The sequence below is a fragment of the Pristis pectinata genome, chromosome 4 (assembly GCF_009764475.1).
Source record: "Pristis pectinata isolate sPriPec2 chromosome 4, sPriPec2.1.pri, whole genome shotgun sequence".
Classification (NCBI taxonomy): Eukaryota; Metazoa; Chordata; class Chondrichthyes; order Rhinopristiformes; family Pristidae; genus Pristis; species Pristis pectinata.
This window is the reverse complement of record NC_067408.1, coordinates 77513445-77532355: the sequence shown is the minus strand read 5'-3', so window position 1 is coordinate 77532355 and position 18911 is coordinate 77513445. Positions and strand designations below refer to the sequence as shown.

General features: G+C 41.5%; 1 protein-coding gene across 3 annotated transcripts in view; it reads right to left on the bottom strand.

Moving 5' to 3' along the window:
- Window positions 1-18911, bottom strand: part of dmd (dystrophin) — a 1415828-nt gene that overhangs the window by 960600 nt on the left and 436317 nt on the right. For all 3 annotated transcript variants that reach the window (XM_052015085.1, XM_052015086.1, XM_052015087.1), the window contains exon 7: window positions 6937-7055. In XM_052015085.1, coding sequence (XP_051871045.1) covers window positions 6937-7055 — 119 coding nt within the window. The remainder of the gene's footprint in view (window positions 1-6936; window positions 7056-18911) is intronic.

Sequence of the window (18911 nt, the reverse complement as noted above, 5' to 3'; positions counted from 1 at the left end):
CACGGACACCAGCCTCCCCTCCTTGGACTCTGTCTTTACCTCTTGTCTTGGTGAAGCAGCCAGCATAATCAAAGACCCCACCCACCCGGGACATTCTCTCTTCTCTCCTCTTCCATCGGGTAGAAGATACAGGTGCCTGAGGGCACGTACCACCAGACTTAAGGACAGCTTCTACCCCACTGTGATAAGACTATTGAACGGTTCCCTAATACAATGAATGGACTATGACCTCACGATCTACCTTGTTGTGACCTTGCACCTTATTGCACTGCACTTCCTCTGCAGCTGTGATACTTTACTCTGTACTGTTATTGTTTTTACCTGTACTACATCTATGCACTCTGTACTAACTCAATGTAACTGCACTGTGTAATGAATTGACCTGTACGATTGGTTTGCAAGACAAGTTTTTCACTGTACCTCGGTACAAGTGACAATAATAAACCAATACCAGTACCAAAAAGTACTCATAATGTGAACACAAGACAAGACCATCTCCACACGGGCTGTGCAGAATCAGCCTTATAAATAATGCCACAGGCATTCATGACAGCTTGTGATCTACCATACCAAGCTGAAACTTAGGTCCATCACAATTTGGCCAAATCAATTAGCGGTGATATCACTGACCACTTGAATTTGATTTCATATCCCGAGTTCATGCTTTGGATTTCTAGCTCACAAAGAAAATCACTGTACACAGATTCCAACATGTTACCTGTGTAACATTTGAAGAAAACACCAGGTAGATTAGTTAGTGGCAGTTGGGGGAAGCAAATTTAGATTTTCAAAGTCTCTATATGGCCATAGAAGGAAAGGCAAAAGAAGAGGTCAAGTGTAGAGAGTTACCAAGTTGATCTAAGAGAGTGAGCTGGTTCAAACAGCAGATGAGAAAAGATACCTTGGAACACAGGGAAGAAAATAAATAAATGGATGACACAGGCTTAGCACAGATTGTGGCAGTATCACACTGACTGATGACAAAAACATTATAGAATAGTGTCATTCCATTCACCAAGAACACCTCAAAGCAATATCAAGAATTATCAAACTGAGAAATTAAGTTTAAAAATTTAGAAATTAAATCTATACAATGATTGTTATCCTGATCTCTTTGTATTACATGTATAAATATTGATGCTATATATCAATCTGTATTAATTTGAAAACTAATAAAAAGATTGAAAAAGAAAGAGAGAGAAATTAAGTTTACACAGTTTGAAAACAAAAACGTAAAGGTCAAAATTTCTATGGGCCCCAGGACAAGGCCGTTTGAGGATAACAACCATTAAAAATAGCCTGAAGTGGTTCACTGCATTAGAAAATAACAACATGCCACAACATATCTGTGACAGAACGCAATGGAAGTCTACACTGAATGAGCCACACTATTCAGTTATGTCTCCAAAAAGTGCAACACTATTAATTGTCTGTCAGGAGTTTCACTGACACACAGCAGAATGTTTAAGGTGATTCTAGTTGTTGAGCAGGCTGCCACGTCCTAAATGAATTATAAAATATCACGGAACAGGGGTATAAAAACAAACGTCTATAAATCTTAAATAATTTGCTCCCACGAGGCTCTATTAAGGTCAAAATAAGAGTTTAAGCCTCACTCAATGAAGCAAGTCACTCAATCATGGCAAGAATAAATATTTGATGATTCTCATGAGTATGTAATAATATATTTTATGAATCATCATAGGGAGACGCATCAGCACTCCACTGGAGAAAGCACACATAAATATTTCAACATTTGGAAAATGTAAATTTCTGTTAGGAGAATAATCTTTTGTGGTTGCAGTTTTTTTCACCCTCTGTGACATGAATGTAAAATGGAAAGGTATACAGATTTGCAAAAGCATTCTGTATAGGCATCACAATCATGCACACTCCAACCTGCATTCTCCTTGGTAATGTAGATATTACTGTTGATGGAATCTGGGCTGTAATTGTAGCACCACAGTGACAGAGGGCTAGTCAACATGTCAGAAGAGGAGGTCCTTAGGATAAGTTGGTAAACTGAGACCTTTTGCAACTGATTCCATCAGATGTCACAGGTTGCATAAACATGAAGGAAATCAAAGTGCTCTCCTCACTCCCTGTGCTAACTTTGACTCTCAGTCAACGTTAACAAAATCAGATTCATTGGTTATCTCAATACCATTAGCGAAGCCTTGCAACATGCAGATTTGTAGCTCTATTTGTCTGAATAATTAGAGCAAATGCAATTCAAACAATTATTTGTGCATGAATTGCTTGGGCCCTTCTGAGAAACAGGGAAGGTACAGTACTCTCTCGCTTCATGTTTTTTCATCTTAAAAATCATTTCACAAACAAAATCGATCACTAATCACTATACTATCAAGAACATCCTCCTGACCCTTATCTGATACCTACATGTGCAGTTTAAAAATGTTAGTTATATTTGGGAACGAGAATCAATTTGCTGCATTTAGCCACATTTACACTGATGCCCATGACTTGAGAATGGTTGTCCACCTTGTATTGCCACAAGGTCACACTTTCAAAAAGTGCAATGCTTTTAGAACTATTCTTTCGTGCAAGGTAACCAAATATGCACATGCAAAACCAGAGATAGAAAATGACATGATAAAAGGTGACTAAGGTGGAAACATCTGATCAGCAGTAAAGTAAAAACATGTTGAGAGTTGGACCAAGTATTGGACTCAGCATTTCTTTCACTTCAAGTTAGCGCATCTGAAATCCGGTCACTTCACAATTTCAGCTTTTTAAAAAAATTCATATTTTGGGGTGTGGTGCTGCTCGCGATCCTATAACTGCCCTTGGGAAGGTGGCAGTGAAGTGAGCTGCCCTCCTGAACTCCTACAATGATTCTGGTGAAAGTGCACTCACAGTGCTGTTGGTGAGGGAGTTCCCGGATTTGGACCCAGTGATGGTTAAAGATTGGTGATATATTATGAAGTCTGGATGATGTGTGCCTTGAGGGGGAACATGTAGGTGGTGGGAGCCCCATAGACCTGTAGCCTTTGACCTTCTTGGTGGTAGAGGTCACAAGTTTGGAAGATCTTGTCAGAGCATGTTTGTGCATTTTGGAGATGACGCACACTTCGGCCACTGTGTGGCAATGCTGGAGAGAATAAACATAATGGATTGGCAACAGGGGATTGAACAAGTGGACTGCTCTATACTCTTTGGTATCAATTTCTTGAATGCTGTTTAAGCTGCACGCACCCAGGCTGGTGAAGTATTCCATCCCATTCCTGGCATGCCTTGTCGGCTCTCAGGAAATGAGCCCCTTGCGAAAGAATACTCAGTTTCTGCCCTGTTCGTCACCACAGCTTTTATACAACTGATTCAGTTGAGTCTCTGGTCAATGGTGACTGCCAGGATGTTGAAGGCCAGGGTCACTGTTGATAGCAGGACCAGCGGGATGGGGAGGAGTAAACTGCAGGGGTAACTACTGAATGACTGGAGACCTGCGACCAGTGGTGTTATGCAAGGATCAGTGCCGGGGACTCTGTTGTTTGTGATATGGTTTGAACAAAAATGCAGATTACAAAGTTTACAGACAATACAAGAGCCAGTGGACAAAGAGTCAAAGGGATGAGCAGAAGATGCAGGAGTATGTGAAGGAAATACTTCTTTAGGTAGAGCGTGAGCATGATCTGGAACTCACTGCCTGTCAGTGCAATCAAAACAGATTCAATCAGGGAACTGGACAAGCAGTTCAAGGAAAATAATTCATAGGGCTAAAGACAAATAGCAAAGGAATGTAACTGCAGGGTTGTTCTGCAAGCTACAAAGACAATGGGCCAAATGGCAGCCTCCTGTTTGTGTAATGATCGTCTGATTTCAAATGTTTCCTGTTGACTTAACTTACTAAATTCAATATTACGCTCCTTCCATTCATATAAACTGTTTCTCATGTTATTTCCACAGGGACCTTTGAAATTAAATGCTCCCCCTTCCAGTTTAAATTGTTTTTAAAATTCCAATTGTCCAGAATGCATGCATCATTCAGTCATAAAATCAGCCATCTCTTATCTATTGATCATTATTGTGATAGGATCACTATGTAATATGCTGATGTAAAGTCATTAACTTGAAACATTAACTCTGTTTTCCTCTTCACATGCTGTCTGACTTGTGAAGTATTTCCAGCTTTTTTTTTCTAATTTTGGATTCCCAATATTTGCGGTATTTCTCTTTTGTACAATATTATTTACGATCATTATTGTCCATATACCCTGGTGCAACCATTTGGTGCCCAACACGATTGTACTGTTCAAATCATCAGTCAACACAGTTAGCTTTCAAAGCTAACAATTCATTCGAGGGATTTCATTTGTTGCCATGTCATGCAAATTGTCACAAAGATTGTGGAATTGCAAATAGCAAGGAATGTTGTCAAAGGATAAAACAGGATATAAATCAGTTGGAAATGTTGGTGAAAAAAAGAACTCAAATGGAATTTAATCAAGACAAGTGCAAGAACAAAGTACACACTCGGTGTCAGAACTCTAAGGAGAATTGACGTATGGGGGATTTTGGGGTGCAAATCCAGAGCTCCCTGAAAGTGGCAAATATAAGTGGATAGGGTGGTAAAGGTGACATATGGCATGCTTGCCTTCATCGGTCATGGTGTTGAATATAAAAGTAGGGAAGTCATGTTGCAGCTGTAGAAAAATTTAGTTAGGCTACATATGGAATATAGTGCACAGTTCTCGTCACCACATTACAGGAAGGATATGGAGTCTTTGGAGCAGTTGCAAAAGAGGTTCACCAGGATGTTGTCTGGATTAGAGAGTATTAGCTGTTAGGAGAAGTTGGACAAACTTGGATTCTTTTCCCTGGAGCACTGGAGGCTGAGGCTCAGGTTAACCTGACAATAGTATTTAAAATTTATGAGATGCATAGAGAGGGTAATTAGTCCCAGAGAGGAAATGTCAAATACTAGGGAGCATAGGTTTAAGATGAGGAGGTAGGACGCTTAAAGGAGTTGCAAGGCAAGTTTTATGTTTTTTTCCCCACACAGAGAGTGGTAGGTGCCTGTAATATACTGCCAGGAAGGTCATAGAATAAGGCATAATAGGCATCATTTAACAGGCATTTGGACAGACACATGAAGAGGTAGGCAATGGAGGGAAACTGACCACGTGCAGGTAGATCTGATTAGTTTACATTGGCATTGTTGTCAGTGCAGACGTGGTAGTCTGAAGGCTGTTCCTGTACTCTCCTGTTCAATGTTCCAAATGCATTCTTCCCACATATCTTGAAAATTTCAGCTTGGCACTGCTCGTCACGCACTCAGCAATTTCCAATCAAGCTGGAGGCAAACATGTATTTGTTTTTAATTACTTTATGAGTAAATATATATTTATGGACGGATTCCACCCCAATTCTAAACTTCTCCAACATAAGATTACAGCATGAGTCAAAAGGGGGGAAAAACAGGGATGTTGGTTCATGTCGAGAAAATGGACTGTGTGTTGTTGGGGTTGGGGAAAGAGGGAGGAGGGAGGGAATTGAACATTCCGCATATTTTGCACCAGAAGGTCCAACCTAAACTTGCACATTGATAGAGGCAAGGATGGCAGGATGTGAAGAGCTTCATTTCTACAGATCGACATTTAGCTCAAGCAAATTATATTTCATTGGAGGGTGCGATGAGAGACCTTCAATTCAATTTTTCAAGGTCTGGCAGCATAAGATAGGGTACAGTTTATTGCTTTCCCTCAGCACGAGCAGGACTGCTTGCTGGTGCATGAGAACACGTCATTAAGAACAAGAAAGGCATACCTTTACTTTTTTTTGACTTGGCATGTAAAGCTCCATTCACTTGATGTGCTTTAATCACTGACCCAACATTTAGACCTTCAAAAAGATAGCACAGAAACTGGACCACAGATCTCCAGGCTCAGAAGCCAAGCAGAGAAGCTATATCTAGGATCATGAGTACAAGATAGTGGCTTCTCCCAGAAATGTGTTGCAGCTTCTCCCGTGTCTTTCTGAATACATACATTGGCTCTTCAGGTTGATGCCCTTTCATTCAAATCAGTGCTGAATGTTACTAATGTCACTGCCTTGATTGGAAAGATTTCAGACCAAACTTCATCTCTATAATATTTGCTTGCTTCTCAATCAACTCAGGCACTTCCAAGATCAGATCAGACCAAAACAAAAGATACTAAAAGCAGCTCTGAGCTTTTTACAAGCAATGTTAGTGTCACTTCCTGACGATTTGATTTTGTCCTGCTTTCAATGAGCTGGCATACGCACAATGGGCCAAATAGTCAATGGTTCTTGTTTGGTCATGTGGCATGTCTTTGGTGGATAATTTTTCCCTCAAGTTCCTTTACAAGGCAAAGATCATCAAGACGTCTCATGCAGCAAGCAGTCAATCTTACCAACAAAACTAAATTACATGAGAAAGACCACCAACCTTTCAGAATAGATATCCAACATACACGCACTTGTATCGGAACAAGGCAATGGTCCATGGTTATTGAACTGATCTAACCAAGTCTATTTACTCATAGGCACTGACTTTAGTTGTTGCCAATTTTTCATTTCTCAGGCCAAGAGTAACCACAATTCTATCACCTCTTCCTGTCTTAAGGTGACTAACTGCCGCTCTGATTGGGAATTAAACAAGATATATTTCTGGTCTACGGTGTCCCCTCACGCCCCCCCTGCACGCTACATTGATTCACTCAACTGTTCAGTAAACTCGACAAAATACAAGTTTTTCTTCTGAAATGAGTAACTTGCATTTTGTAGTAACCCATATAAATGCAGTGAAATGAAAAAGAAATGTTAAATCTATATTACAGATCTTAAACTTATGATATACTGCAGCTTTTCTGGAAATGAATAATGTAATATTCTGTCTGATTTCAATGAACTCATATCTGATTGTGTTTCCAAAAGGGTCTGAGACTTTGTACCAACCTTCAGGATCCAGCAGTTTTTCAATGCCAAGATGCTGTTTGGCCACATTGAAAGCATGATCCAGTCTCTCATTCGCTGACTGTAATTTTGCAACATCCTTCCACTCAAAGAGGTCAGGCCTGCAAGTACAATGAACCAAATTATAAAGTCAACTGTAATTCTCTTAGGGCTCAAATCAGTTCCACTTCAAACTCCTGCCTAACAACAAAAGGGGACTATTACTTTGGGAGATATCACTACACTGCAACTTTCTGAATGCCAAGTCACTCATCTTAAAAGATTGTTGTAAACCTGCACTGTGAATTCTTTCATAGATCAATACTTTGCACATTTTTCAAGGGGCAACTCTGTAGGAAGAGGGGAAATAATTCTTTTCAGATGAACACTTATTTCTGACTTTATATCATGTTTAGTTTATCTCATTGAGGAACATTTGACGGTGAACTAGATAAGCAGGTTACCCACTCCTAGTGCTTTGAGAGTGGTCATATGGTAAAAGGCAGACTGTGAAGATCCACTGTTGATCCATAAGCTTCAGCCTCAACCAGAAAAATGTTTCAAACACTCATGCAATGGCTCTCCATAATGAAGCAGCCGACAGATCTTGTGTACTCTGCTCTAGTTCAGGCAGGACCACTAACAAGGTATCCCTTTGCAAAGTTTTTGAAAATTCCATTAAAAATAGAAACACAAAGCATCAGGATTATTATTCAAGGAAGGACGTTATGATGGGTTGGGTTGAAATACTCAACCTTCAGCAGAATAACATCTTGATCGGAATATCATTTTCCCCAGTTGGGGAAAAAGGCACTGGACCTACTGATAATGTCTGGCATAGGATGCAAATATGATCCACACAACTGAGAAACAGAGAGTAACTCATTGATGCTATGTTAAGGTGAAAGGTGCATTTATTTCACTGTTGTGATGAACAACATTTTATTTTCTCATCAATTTTCTCCTCTTTTCCTCCAAAGACATCAGGGGCAACATTGGATGATGTTCAAACAGTGTCGTGAGTATGATATGCGATTAACTGGTGCCTGTTTGACTTAGTGTCGGTATCATTCAAAAATGTATGTTCCCTTATCACTATTACCATTTCAGTGATTACCATCATTTTTTTTGGTGCAGTATCATGGGCCAGATCTGTCGATGGCTAGCACCAGTTCAACTTTACCAGCACTCATTAAAGCTAACTGGCACCTCTGAAATTTTTTTTTTGAAATTGGAATCAGTGCCTAAACTCACTGCAGAGGTCTTCCTCGCTTGCTGGTAGTTACAGCTGAGCATTCACAAAAATGGGCATCTAGACTCTGACGCAACATTATCCCCTCCTCTCATGGGGGCAGGAAGCAAGGATGCAGCACCACAACAAGTTCAAAGATTTCAGACACACAGATATTATTTGCAAATGCATCTCCAGATGGCATTTCTCACCGAATGCCCAGTTCACCATATACTCATCACTCACTCACAATCTCTTTCAATCGGGACTCAGAGCAAACACTTTAATGTCCTGCGGCACCCTCACACATTTGCCACTTGCACAAGTCTAACATCCAGTTCTTGTGGCTTCCACATGCTGCCAGCTGTTCAACTGTGTCAGGGACATCATCCAAACATATTGTACAATACCCAGTACCATACACAGCTCTTGGTGCACCAGCATTTGGCACATCATTGGGTAATCAACTACAAGGGATCAAAAGCAGAATCAGCAAATTAAACATGCGAGGAACAGATGCTGGCCCTAAACAGAACCAACATCACAGAACCTATGGCCAACACTGCTCCGGAGATTCTCAACATTGATTCAAATCTTCCTTCTCTGGTTTACAACAGCCAGATCATGTGAACTCGCAACTGCCACGTGTGCATCATACCCAACAGGCCCCACCCTGATCACCAGAAACCTCAACTTTCTTTCCTCATATTGCTAGGAAGTCCAAACTGAGCAATCAGCAGCTGAGTGCAGACAAAGATACCTCTTCACTCAACCCAATGGCTTTAGCCACCAGCTTGGATACTGGTACTTCAAGTGGTCTTTAGGGTACTGGTGTGGGAACTCACAGGAGGACTTCAATGGGTCAGGTAACAGGATGCAGCTGATGTGTGGTATGTTTGGTGCATTATTTGGTCTACCAGAAAGCATGCGTGAAATGTCGAGCATGGTGGGAGTGTGGGGGAGAGTGGTTTCTGTTCCAACCTTGCATGGGCCTTGCGCAAATCCTGGAACTCATATTTTGTGGAATGGAAGTGGTAGTCAATGCCTATTCAACACAAACCATAATGCAGTGTCTTTTGGCCCTGTGTCTCAGTTTCTGTTACAGAATAAATGGAAGAGTGCAGCAAAAAGCCTGATTACATCCAAGCAAGACCAAACTGCTATCACAATTCCAGCTACCTGTGATCAAAGGAGCTTTGATGGTATCACAACACTTGAGATCATTTGCTGAGTGGCACTGAGTCCATAGATCACAATTTCTTGCCCTCTCTGAGAATGACAGTACTTATTATTTCAGGGTTCTCACTCAGCCAATCTCTTGCTTAAGCATGCCAGCCGGCTCGCTCGCTGAGACTGCTCCCACTCATGCTGAGACGGTTCAGTCTGAAGCTGGCCTTGCAGCTGAATGCCAGATCATCCATGCAAGTTCAGCACAAGGTGTTAGCTGTGTCATCAATGTCTTTTTCTTCCTTCCTTCTAACATTTTTTTTCTCTGCCCACATTTTCAAATTCCAAACTCAAAGGCCTTCAATTCGTTCCTGCAATGTCAGTCTGTGTTGCTTGAATGAACATGGAATAAATTGTTATGTGTGTCACATAAAGCTTGCAACATGTGTTTTTGAAAGGGCTTCACACCATCAAATGAACTATGAAAGTGCAGATATCAAACCACCCATGTCTAACAAGAAAGTTAACTTATTCATAAGTTGGCAAAGGTTGTGGAAAGTATATTGTTTCATCTTTGAGAACAATAATTTATTGTAAGAATTGATCTACAGAAGGGAATAAATTAAATGTTGACAGTCAAGGGCAAATGTTTTCTAAGCATGTTTACAAGGTCACTAGAAAATGTACAGAATCTGAAAATAAAACATAGTGCATTTAATAATGAAGCTGAACATTCACCAAGTTTGTTTTCTTTTCACAAGAATATCGGCCATTTCCACACCATCTCAGCTTACCTGCTTCTGAAAATGTCAGCTGTGCCTCTGTTCCCTCCAGCTTAATTTGATGGTCAAGACTTTCAACCCTTAAAAAAAGATGTTTCTTGAAATCTTGTACCAAGTCACTTATTATTTCTGTCTGTTGACCTACATTTCTTCCTAGGCTGGCAATAATTGATCTTAAACTTCAATTCTCACCACATCACCCTCTCTCTGGCCCTGGAGCTCTGCTTTCATCCAATTCTCCCTCTTGCATGTTCCCAATTTTCATCATTCCCTGACTGGTAGCTTTTCCTCCAGTTGCTTTGGATCCAAGCTCCAGAATTTCTTCCATAATGTGTTCAATCTCACTGCACTCACCGTGACTCTCCTCAAACATCGCCGTTTTAACCAATCTCCCAATAACATTTTCATATCACTTCAAATAGCTGAGTATCAAATTTTGTTGGATAGTGCTCCTGGGAAGCAACTTGGCAAGATTTAAACACATTAAAGGCATCATAAAAATATAAGCTGTTGTTTTAAGAATCAAGCATTGTATTTGATTGAGACTCTTAAATATTTTGTTCTCTCAAGTTCTTTCAAAGAGAGCATCCCCTGATTAATGGATCAGTGTTTCTCAAAAGCTACAGAATTCAGAAGACTCTAAATCCGACTCAAGTGATAGCAGGCTAACTGTGCCCAAAATTATCTGCTAACATCAATGAAGGCCTCATGGGCTGACTGTGTAATTGTTAACTGGCTTGTATCTCAATTACGCAGTGATTTCTGGCTTTGCCAACTAAACTGAATGCCAAGAAGCTGTAGCGTTAGGTAACACTTTGAGCTCATCATTACAAGAAAAACATCTTGATAAATAGAGTGATATCAACATGATGATTAAGACTACTCCAAATCATACTTCAAACATTGCTAACATGGAGAGGATCATCATGATGCAGACTCTACTCTTGTAGAGCAGAATAACTGTCCACTTTTTAGAAGGTCCTTGAACCAGTAAGAATACCAATGCATTGTTTCACACCTTTTCTTTATAAAGTCACAATGTGTTGTTGTAGTATCTAGTACTATTGATGCTCATCCCTAAAATAGTTTAAGTGGAACTCATCCCATTTTACTGAGAAGCACCATCTTTCCTGCAACACTGTAAGGAGCCACTGAGCAATACCAAGATGCTAAGTGACAGAGGGGAAACAATTAACACCAAATGCCAGGTCCATTGTTCTGGGCTAAATCATGGGCCAATGGTGATAGTCTTACAGTATGTTACCCCTTCATCGTAGGTGTAGAATGGGAAAATTGTGAACAAACACATTATTGAGTTTTAGTTTGAAGATAATCCTTATGGAACTGAAAAAAATTATTCAGAAAGAGCTCCTTCCCCTCCGCCATCAGATTTGTGAATGGTCCATGAACAGGACCCCGTTATTTCACTTTTGCACTATTTATTTTTGAACTTATAGTAATTTTTTTTTATGTCTTCACGTCTTGCACTGTACTGCTGCCGCAAAACAACAAATTTCATGACATATGTCAGTGATAACAAACCTGATAAAATGTTGAGCACATGAACTTCATTTTCTGGTGGATAATGTTCATTTTTTCAGTTCAATGAAGTGCCAGAATTAACAAGGGAATTTGCTCTCATTGATGAAATAGTGCATTTTTTAAAACTTCAAAGCTTCATTAAAAACATCAACATGGGAGTTTTATTCCATCAACCTGAATTCTTCATGACTACTGTTGATGCAGTAAAACCACCACAGAACAAAGGAGTTTGATCTCTTGTTCAGGAGTTGAACCAACAATTATTGTGAAAAACTGACAGAGCTTATTTAATCAGATAACCAGTGTATATTAAGTGCTAACAAGAGGAAAAAACAGTGTGGCCAATGTGAAAGAAAATCTTCAAATGTTCCATTTCATCCATAAATGCAAGATTTTTTTGTTAAATAGTATCTTTGAAGGAACAGGTTTAGTGTAGTCCGTGCACACTAAACACTGGAGGAACTCAGCAGATCAGGCAGCATCTATGGAGGGAAATGAACAGTCAATGTGTCAGGCTGAGACCCTTCATTGGGACTCATGAGTCCAAACCCCAAGAGCTTTGACAGCCAGCAATGCCCCACCCATAGCTTTTGCCTGCAGTAAGTGGTCAGAGGCATTTAAAAATGATTAAGATTCAAGCCTATAATTGCAATATTTAAAAATTAGCAAACTTCTTTTGAAAAAAAGTTAATTTAAATTAAGTACTGGGGAATCTCAGCAAGACTGCACTCTACCACTGGACCTTGTGCATAGTCCAACAGGAGAACTGGTGCAACCTACCAGAAAGATCTGGGCCAATACCATCAGCAAAATGAAGCAATTGATTCATTACCCAAAGTACAGTAGTTTTACCTGCAATGTCGGAGTTCCACAAATCTCCGTTATTCCAATTCTACCTTCAACTAGGAAATAATTTGACAAGGGAAATGAGCATTGGGTTTGCCAACTGCCTTCAGGCAACACATGGAACAGTACAGCACACGAACAGGCCCTTCAGCTCACACTGTGCCGAGCATGATGCAAAATTAAACTAAACCTATCTGTCTGCACATGATCCATGTCCCTCCATTCCCTGCATGTTCATGTGCCTGTCTAAATGCCTCTTAAGCACCACTATCGTGTCTGGTTCCACCACCGCCCCTGGCAACGCATTCCAGACACGTCCGACTCTCTGTGCAAAAAAAAAAACTTGCCACACACATCTCCTTTATATTTTCCCCCCTCTTATCTTAAAGCTATGTCCTCTGGTATTTGACATTTCTACCCTGGGTGAAAGACTCTTGACTATCTACCCTATCTGTACCTCTCATAATTTTAAATAGTTCTGTCAGATCTCCCCTCAACCTCCACCGCTCCAGAGAAAACAATCAAGTTTGTAAAACCTCTCCTTATAGTTAATACTCTCTAATCCAGGCAGCAACCCAGCGAACTGCTCCTGCACTCTCTCCAAAGTGTCCATATCCTTCCTGTGGTGTGGTGACCAGAACTGTATACAATACTCCAAATGCTGCCTAATCAAAGTTTTATACAGATGCAATATGATTTCCAGACTCTGATACGCAGTGCCCTGACCAATAAAGGCAAGCATGCCATCCACCTCCTTTACCACCCTATCTACTTACGTTGCCACTTTCAGTGAGCTATGGACTTGGACTCCAAGATCCCTCAGTACATCAATGCTGTTAAGGGTCCTGCCATTAACTGTATAACTTTCCTCTTACATTTAATCGCCCAAGTGCACATCTCACACTTGCCCGGATTAAACTCTATCTGTTATTTCTCTGCTCATATCTGCAACTGATCTACAGCTTGCTGTACCCTTTGACAACTTTTTGCAATACCCACAACTCCACCAATTCTTGTGTCATCCGCAAACTTACTATTCAGCCCATCTACATTCTCGCTATTTATTTATTTACATATAATCACAAACAACTGAGGTCCCAGCACTGATCCCTGTGGAACACCAGTGGCCACAGACCTCCAAGCAGAATAACACCCCTCCCCCACTATCTACCAAGTCACCATGGATGCCATGCAACTTAATCTTCCAGATCAGCCTGAATATGGGGTTCAAATAATATTTTAATCAATATTAGAACAGATCCAGAAGGAACACTGAAGATATATGGTGAATCACGGGACAATACAATACTAAGTCATGAATAAAGTATAATTTTCTGCAAAACTACACTGATTGGCACATTTTTAGGTAAAAGGGAGGACAGTATCAGGGAGGAGTGGGGGAAATGAGGAGAGAAAGCAAGGAAAATAGAAAAAAGGAGATTACAATCCTAAAGTAAACTGTATTGAACAACAATTGACTTTCTGAGGGAGGCAAATAATTGAGTAAGCATGATCGATGGAGAATTATTATTCATGTCTGAGTTTCAATCGGAACTTTCAAACAATATTTTACATTGTAATAGATTCAACAATGAAATCTAACTCGTGAGCAGCTGAACTGCATTGGTTTCAAAGGGTTCACCTGCATCAAGGGATAAGTAGCTTGGCAGAGGAGTAAAGCTGTCACTGTTCCAATCTGACAGCTGCAGATGACAATTCCAATCCCTCTCTGCATGTGCATACAGCTGGGAGATTTGGACCACACAAAAAAATCTGCTCTACTTTCCTCCAAAACCTAGTTTGCTAACTGAGTGTGGAGGGACAGGCAGACACAAACACAGCAGAGCATGCCTGGTATGCATCTGGTACATTTGCTCCAAGGTTCACTTAACTCTTTTAATTAATCAGTCTCATTCCAGTGTGGCAAGGGAGTAAAACTGGTTAAACCCTGCGTGAAAGTTGAAGAGGGATTCCAAGAGTGGGTTTAAATAGACTAACTAATAACTAGAGACACAACAGGTTTATAGATTCATGAAGTGTTCCTTCATTCAACCTCTAGAACACTTTATGCTGCTTGAGAACAAAAAACTAACTGTAATTAAATCTGATCAACAAAGTCTCTGGTGTTTTCTCCATTACTGTTGAATGTTTTGCTTAGTACTCTGTGAAATTATTAAAACTTGAGTGCATAACACATTAGTTACAATCACATTCAAAGTGGCAGCCTCTTCAACAGTCAGTAATTTGCAATGTGAACTTTGCCAATGAAGTAAATCTTTGACACAGCAGGTAACGCCCACCTAACCATAATCTCTTTGGACATCTTGAACTTGACCTGAAATAAAAATCTATTAAACAGCAAGAGATTCAAATGTTCCACATTATGAACAAGTCAGGAAAAGGACAGAGAGAAAGTGCTTAAGAAGCAAATAAATTGACACAGGCAAGAGCAAAAGAAAGTGAAGATTAAAAGGCAAGGCAAACACTAGTGAAAGTATGACATCTCCCCAGAATTTCCTTGCCTCAGCTGAAGAATCCTTTCATTGCTCCTGGTGGGTGGCCTTGTCTGCACATTCACTTCAGTAGCAGTGAAGATGATATGGTTCAGGAGGTTTCAGAGGCCTGCTGTGCCATATCGCTGCTAGTGACCTTTGGGCCACCAGAGAAACTGATTCTGATTTTTATATTAGTCCCAGAGCCTGCAGAATTGTTTGCATGTGCAATCAACAGCAGAGACTTTCTGCTTTTAGTCACTGAAATTGGCCCACTGCCTTGGCAAAGCTGGATCCCAGGGAAGGGTAGGCAATCCTGAGTTGAGTAATACAAAATAAAGCAGATGATGTTTCTGTTCGTGAAACATCATTTCAATACATCTGCCCACAGTGACTATGTTAACCATCACCATCAATGAGAACTTCCATTTTCTGGGCAACCTACTCCCTATATACTCATGACTGCATGGCCAGATTCTGCTCTAACTCGATCTACAAGTTTGCAGATGATACCGCCACAGTGGGCCATATCTCAAATAACGATGAGTCGGAGTACAGGAAGGAGAGAGAGAGTTTACTGACATGGCGTCAAGACAACCACCTTTCCCTCAATGTCAACAAAACAAAAGAGCTGCTCATTGACTTCAGGAAAGGGGGCGGTGTACATGCACCTGTCTACATCAACGGTGCTGAGGTCGAGAGGGTTGAGAGCTTCAAGTTTCAAGGAGTGAACATCACCAATAGCCTATCCTGGTCCAAACACGTAGACGCCCTTGGCCAAGAAAGCTCACCAGTGCCTCTACTTCCTCAGGAGGCTAAAGAAATTTGGCATGGCCCCTTTGACCCTCACCTACTTTTATTGATCCACCATAGAAAGCATCCTATCTAGATGCATCATGGCTTGGAATGGCAAATGCTCTACCCAGGACCTCAAGCAACTGCAGAGAGTTGTGGACACAGCCCAGCACATCACGGAAAACAGCCTCCCCTCCATGGACTCTGTCTATACCTCTCGCTGCCTTGGTGAAGCAGCCAGCATAATCAAAGACCCCACCCACTAGGGTCATTCACTTTTCTCCCCTTTCCCATCAGGCAGAAGATACAGGAGCCTGAGGGCACATATCAACAGGCTCAAGGACAGCTTCTATCCCATGGTGATAAGACTATTGAATGGTTCCCTTATACAATGAGATGGACTCTTGACCTCACAATCAAGAGTCCATCACCTTATGACCTATTATGACCTTGCACCTTATTGTCTACCTGCACTGCACTTCCTCAGTAGCTGTGACACTTTACTCTGTATTCTGTTATTGTTTTTACCCTGTACGACCTCAATGCACTGTGTAATGAATTGATCTGTACGAACCGTATGCAAGACAAGTTTTTCACTGTACCTCAGTACAAGTGACAATAATAAACCAATACCAAATGGGATTAATGTCAATGGGTAAAAAGGTCAGCATGGACGTAGTGGGTCAAAGGGGCTGTTTCTGTGTTGGATGACTCTATGACATCTAATAGGTGTGAAATCGGTGAGGAGACAGGGACCTCGAAATAGAATAGAGGCAGTGAAGATGTGTGAATGGAGCCACGCAAGGCCAACCTTGAGTGCCTGCCACTGGAAACTTCAGCTGTAAAGGCCCGAATGTCAAGTTGTACTGCAACCTGCCAGCACTGGACTCCAGAACCTGGAACCTGTTGGGGCTGAAAAATACTGAAGTGGGTCTCAAGGATTGTCAAGCCTGATTCAGCATGAGTGGCCTGAATCAGCTATAGGCAGCATTAGCTTGATCCAAGTCTCAAAGTGGCAGCTGGGTGTGTTCGACACCATCACGAGTGCCAGGCATCTCCAATCAAGTGTGCATCAATGGGTGACTTTGCCCAACTCACAGAGAGTCCACCATTTTGTTCTATGAATGAATTTTCATTGTGATTGAATTGCAAAGATCATAAAAACATCCAACAAACAAAATATTGCATGCTTCTCCACACCATTCCCTGCCCCGCTGATCATGATGTACTCTAGAAACTGGCAATACAAGACTGTGAAAATGAGTCCTCTTTCACTTAGCTCCAACTTTTACTTTTTAAGACCATTACTAAAACAGTGTGAGGTGTTACAATTTGGAAAAAGTTTAAATACAATCCCAATTGATCTCAAATCCACCTGAAGCCAGGTGCAATGACAATGGTGTTTAGGGTGTGGGGATGAGGTTACAAGTGGCAACAATTACTCTCCGGGGGCTGACTGACCAGTAAAGGCTCTGAGGAGGTTCCTATTTTACAGAATTTTTTAAAATATTTTTAATCCAGCTGAGCCACACTCCACAGATCTCTGAAGAGGTAAAAGATAAAAGGAGGTGAAACGGACAGGTCATTGAGTTTGAAACATAGAAACATAGAAAAAACTACAGCACAATTCAGGCCCTTTGGCCCACAAAGCTGTGCCGAACATGTCCCTACCCTAGAAATTACTAGGCTTACCCATAGCCCTCTATTTTTCTCAGCTCCATATACCTATCCAAGAGTCTCTTGAAAGACCCTATTGTATCCGCCTCCACCACCGTTGCCGGCAGCCCATTCCACGCACTCACCACTCTCTGAGTAAAAAACTTACCCCTGACATCTCCTCTATATCTACTCCCCAGCACCTTAAGCCTATGTCCTCTTGTGGCCACCATTTCAGCCCTGGGGAAAAGCCTCTGACTATCTACCCGATCAATACCTCTCATCATCTTATACACCTCAGTCAGGTCCCCCCTCATCCTCCGTCTCTCCAAGGAGAAAAGGCTGAGTTCCCTCAACCTGCTTTCATAAGGTATGCTCCGCATTCCAGGCAGCATCCTTGTAAATCTCCTCTGAACCCTCTCTATGGCTTCCACATCCTCCCTGTAGTGAGGCAACCAGAACTGAGCACAGTACTCCAAGTGGGGTCTGACCAGGGACCTATATAGCTGCAACAATACCTTTCGGCTCCTAAATTCAATTCCCCGATTGATGAAGGACAGTACACCATATGCCTTCTTAACCAGAGAGTCTACCTGCGTAGCCACTTTGAGCGTCCTATGGACTCGGAACCCAAGATTCCTCTGATCCTCCACACTGCCAAGAGTCCTACCATTGCCGCCATCATTCCGCCATCATATCTGACCTACCTAAATGAACCACTTCACACTTGTCTGGGTTGAATTGCATCTGCCACTTCTCAGCCCAACTTTGCATCCTATCTATGTCCCTCTGTAACCTCTGACAGCCCTCCAAACTATCCACAACACCCCCAACCTTCGTGTCATCTGCAAACTTACTTACCCACTCCTCCACTTCCTCATCCATGTCGTTTATAAAAATCACAAAGAGTAAGGGTCCCGGTACAGATCCCTGAGGTACACCACTGGTCAACGACCTCCACTCAGAATACGACCCTTCAACAACTACTCTTTGCCTTCTGTGGGCCAGCCAGTTCTGGATCCACTCTGGATCCAATGACTCCTCACTTTCTCCATAAGCCTTGCATGGGGTACCTTATCAAACGCCTTGCTGAAATCCATATACACTACATCTACTGCTCTCCCTTCATCGATGTGTTTAGTCACATCCTCAAAAAGTTCAATCAGGCTCGTAAGGCAGGACCTGCCCTTGACAAAGCCATGCTGACTGTTCCTAATCACATTATACCTCTCCAAATGTTCATAAATCCTGCCTCTCAGGATCTTCTCCATCAGCTTACCAACCACTGAGGTAAGACTCATCCGTCTATAATTCGCTGGGCTATATCCCTACTCCCCTTCTTGAATAAGGGAACAACATCCGCAACCCTCCAATCTTCTGGAACCTCTCCCATCTCCATCGACAACGCAAAAATCATCGTCAGAGGTTTTGCAATCTCCTCCCTCACCTCCCACAGCAGCCTGGGGT